Raw genomic sequence first — 4,562 nt, forward strand, 5'->3', positions numbered from 1 at the left:
TCAGAGAATAGAGTTCAAAAGTATGTGAAATTTCATCAAAATGATCTCTGAGATAAGGAACAATGTGTGTGTGTGTGTGAGACAGAGTTTCTGACATATTTGATGAGTCTCTAAATCTTCTCTTCAAATCAAATAAATAAAGAATGAAAACAAAATTCATGACAAACACAGACTTCAAAACTGTAGTCGTTTTCCTTCATTTCTTGCAGCTTTACACTTTTCCTTCACAGTCGATGGAAGAGGTGTGTGTGTGTATGTGGTTGTATATTCGTGTGTGTGTTTGTGTATGTGTGTATACGTATGTGTCTGTGAGAGCGTAAATGTTTATGTGTGTGTGTGTGTGTGTGCGTGTGCATGTGTGTGTATTCGTGTGTGTGTATACATGTGTATATGTGCATGTGTTTGTATACATACGTGTGTGCGTGTGTTTGTGTATGTGTGTGCGCGTGCGCGTGTGTGTGCATGTGTGTATGTGCATGTGTGTGCATGTGTGTGCGCGTGCGTGTGTGTGTGCGTGCGCGTGCATGTGTGCGTGCGTGTGCATGTGTTTGTTAGATCCCCAGCCAGCTACAGAGAAAAGGACATAAAAAAGAGAGAAAGTTGTAAGACACTCAGTCCTCATGTTCCTAAGCAACAGTCGTCTCCAGCACAACAAGGGGTGGAGTTTTAACTCAATCTGATCAGCCAATCACAGATGCTTAACCATATGACATCACAAATTTACACTTTTTCTTAAAACTATAATTCACTAGCTAATATTTGATCTAGGGGGCACGGTGGCTTAGTGGTTAGCACGTTCGCCTCACACCTCCAGGGTTGGGGGTTCGATTCCCGCCTCCACCTTGTGTGTGTGGAGTTTGCATGTTCTCCCCGTGCCTCGGGGGTTTCCTCCGGGTACTCCGGTTTCCTCCCCCGGTCCAAAGACATGCATGGTAGGTTGATTGGCATCTCTGGAAAATTGTCCCTAGTGTGTGATTGCGTGAGTGAATGAGAGTGTGTGTGTGTGTGTGCCCTGTGATGGGTTGGCACTCCGTCCAGGGTGTATCCTGCCTTGATGCCCGATGACGCCTGAGATAGGCACAGGCTCCCCGTGACCCGAGGTAGTTCGGATAAGCGGTAGAAGATGAATGAATGAATATTTGATCTACTAGTAATGTATATTTATATAATGTGTAATTAAATATTAGGATGTTGTGATTCACTTTCAGCTCATTATTTTATTGTATAATATAAACTGATAAAATGTTCAGTTTAAAGCTGATGTGGCGGCGGGTGATTGGATGATTAAAGCTCCACCTTTATTGATGTGATCCGTCAGCAAGCAGTAAACATAATTTTGGGTCAGGATATGATTCTTTTTTATTTGTTAAAATATAACAAAAGATTTGATCTTATTAAGTTATTAAATAAAAATCTTCTGCAGTTTCATAACTTACATTATTCAATAAAATATTTATTCACATTTTCATCATTATTTTTTAATTACCATAATACAATTAATTAATAATACAAAATTTTAACTAATATATTTGATTTGATTCTTTCATTCATGCAAAAGATAGAAGCACAATTCTGTTAACAAAATGCACTCGTTAAGGTCCCTAATAATCATGTGGTGTTAAAAAAGAGCACGTTAGAATGAAAAAAAAAGAAATGTCTGCTTGAATAAAGTCACTTTAATAAACACTCAGTATGTGTGTGTGTAAAACACATTTACATATAAAAGAGCTCTATTAATCACAGTAAGTGTTGTTAGTGTGCGGCTCATTGGGCACCACTGTGTGTGTGTGTTAAATAAAACTCGCCTCTGTGAGTGTATCATACGTCTTCATTTGTGTCGAGGCTGAAATAGCCGAGACGGAGGAATATCAGAGCAAAATTACGATTGAATGCTAATCCGATTTTCTCACCAGACGGAGCGAAAGAAAAGACTGAGGGAAGTGAAAACTGAAAACAGCAGTTAGATGTGTTTCAGGTTCTTACTGGAGCTGCTGGTTAATCTGACATTAGCCCATCCGGCTCTGGAGTGCTGTGTCTGTGTGTGTTGTGACGTGTGTAAAGATCAGACTGTAATTCAGTGTTCAGTGATAAAGTTTTCTGGATTTGAATGGAAGTGAACTCACCTGTTACATGTAGTGCCACTGTCCGTCCATCGCCATGTTCATGCCCATTCCTCCCATCGCACCTACAGCACACAGACAACACAGGTTTAATATTAACCTTCGACAGGCGCTCACACTGACAGCTCCTTCACAGGGACGTGTACAGCACACAATCAACATATCCTATGGGGCAGTTGTGGCCTAATGGTTAGAGAGTCTGACTCGTAACCCGAAGGTTGGGGATTCGAGTCTCAGGCCGGCAATACCACTACCGAGGTACCCTTGAGCAAGGCACCAAATCCCCCCAACTGCTCCCCGGGCTCCGCAGCATAAATGGCTACCCACTGCTCCGGTGTGTGTGTGTGTTCACTGCTGTGTGTGAGCACTTTGGATGGGTTAAATGCAGAGAACAAATTCTGAGTATGGGTCACCGTACTTAGCCGTATGTCACGTCACTTCACTCCACATATCCACATACACGAGATCTGATCTGGTGATGTTCTCTTAAAGAAAGGAGACGTTTGTGTGTGGAAGGAGTCTTCAGTGTCAGTGCACCATAGTAATTTCATACTGTAATCACCTGTATGGTGGTAAATGTAAATCTGCTTTTTTATAAACAAAATAATTGATTAGACTGGTTTTTTTTTTTTTTTTGTTTGTTTGTTTGTTGTACCAGGTGGTCGAAGGCTCATGTGCTGCTGTCCGTCCAACATGAAGCCCCCCAACGTCTGAGCGTCAGGACTGAACGGAGTTCCCTGACTCACTGCAGCACAAAACACAAGACAAATATTAACTAACAGACACAAATCTTCAAACAAGAGCTTCAGTAAACTCTCTCAGCTCCTCCACCAGAGTGAGGATGAAGGAGGACTTGGTCACTGATATTAAAATGAGGAACCTACTTGGTGACGACACTGAACATTTCATTTATCTCGATTAACGCGTTATTGCCCAACACTGCTCGTACCTATGCTGTGAATTAATCCCCAGATTTACTGTCTCTCAGGACACTAATCCCAGTCGGACTGAATAAATTATAAAAAGTGTGAAGACAGAATGAAGCTTGTAATCAAACCCGAGCCCTAAGTCTAGACCTGAAGCTACACACTCCAAAATCTATGTATACAAGTAGACATGTGGGTGGAGTCTGAGTCAGTGCAGGTGAGTCAGTGTACCTGCTCGGTTGGACTGGTCGATCATGGGCTGTACGATCCGCCTGCGTGCATTAATGAACCTAGAAAACAGAACAACACTACAATAAACACCAACAATAATCACAGTACAATGAACACACTGCAGTAAACACCAACAATAATCACACTGCAAAAAACACCAATAATAAACACACTACAATAAACAAACAATAATCACACTGTAGTAAACAAACTGCAATAAACATCAATAATAATCACACTCCAATAATCACACTGCAATAAAAACTCTGCAATAAACAACAATAACACTAAAATAAACACCAACAATTAACACACCACAATAAACACCAACAATAATCACACTGCAATTAACGCCAATAATAAACACACCGCAATAAATACCAACAATAATCACACCACAACAAACACACTGCAATAAACATCAACAACAATAACACTAAAATAAAACAACAATTAACACACCATAATAAACACTAAGGATAATCACACTGCAATAAACACACTATAAGAAACACACTGCAATTGATTAACTGCAAAAAAACACTACAAAAAAAACAACACTGCAATAACCATTAAAATGTTCCTGAAGTATGAGTCTTGAACCCGGGTCAGACTAAATGACGTGATTTCCATCAGCACATTATTTATTAACAGACTAATGAAATTAAAAAGCAGACCAACACATGAGACACAATCTGGCAACCCACAGCTCATAGTCTCTGAATGTGTTTAAAGTCTTTAAATTGACACGGTGGATTCTAACGACTCTCTACAGGTCTGTAATTATTCCACAGTGTTGATGTTGTTGAAGTGGAACAATGAGATTGTCTGTAATCTGCCTCTGATTTATGACTTCATTATAAACTGTAATTATAAACCCAATCTCTCTAATTCGGTTACAGCTTCATGTGTTCACATCAACAACACCGTAATGGTCACCAAGAGCATGTAGACACACTCATATAATCCCCCTTTTCTTTATTTACATTTGTTCGTTCTTCCTTGCTTTACCATTTATTTCTTATTTTTTCTTTTCCAATTCTTTTTCTCTCTTTCTTTCTTTCTTTCTTGTGCATTATAGTGGTTTTGGACACAGACTCAGGCAGTCAGAGGTCACTCACCAGTTATTCACTTGTAAGATGGTAAGTCCTGTGTCCTGAGCGAGCTGCTTCTTCTGCTCTTCTGATGGATAAGGATGCTGAAGAGAGACAGAGGGAGATAGAGGGAGTTAGACAGACAGATAATAGACAGACAGGTTGACATTAGTTCTCTCTACAGAAAGAAA

The 4,562-nt window shown here is 40.0% G+C and overlaps 1 protein-coding gene across 1 annotated transcript in view; it reads right to left on the minus strand.

Annotated features, from left to right (window-relative positions):
* The window catches only part of meis2b (Meis homeobox 2b), a 16,918-nt gene continuing 12,356 nt past the window's right edge, over positions 1-4,562 (minus strand). Inside the window, exons 9-13 of the mRNA XM_060866026.1 lie at positions 4,399-4,475; positions 3,278-3,336; positions 2,776-2,865; positions 2,124-2,185; positions 1-567 (exon numbers count right to left, since the gene is read on the minus strand). Of these exons, the coding sequence (XP_060722009.1) occupies positions 2,127-2,185; positions 2,776-2,865; positions 3,278-3,336; positions 4,399-4,475 (285 nt within the window). The 3' untranslated portion in view covers positions 1-567; positions 2,124-2,126. The remainder of the gene's footprint in view (positions 568-2,123; positions 2,186-2,775; positions 2,866-3,277; positions 3,337-4,398; positions 4,476-4,562) is intronic.

Source organism: Tachysurus vachellii, chromosome 3 (genome assembly GCF_030014155.1).
Source record: "Tachysurus vachellii isolate PV-2020 chromosome 3, HZAU_Pvac_v1, whole genome shotgun sequence".
NCBI classification, from domain to species: domain Eukaryota; kingdom Metazoa; phylum Chordata; class Actinopteri; order Siluriformes; family Bagridae; genus Tachysurus; species Tachysurus vachellii.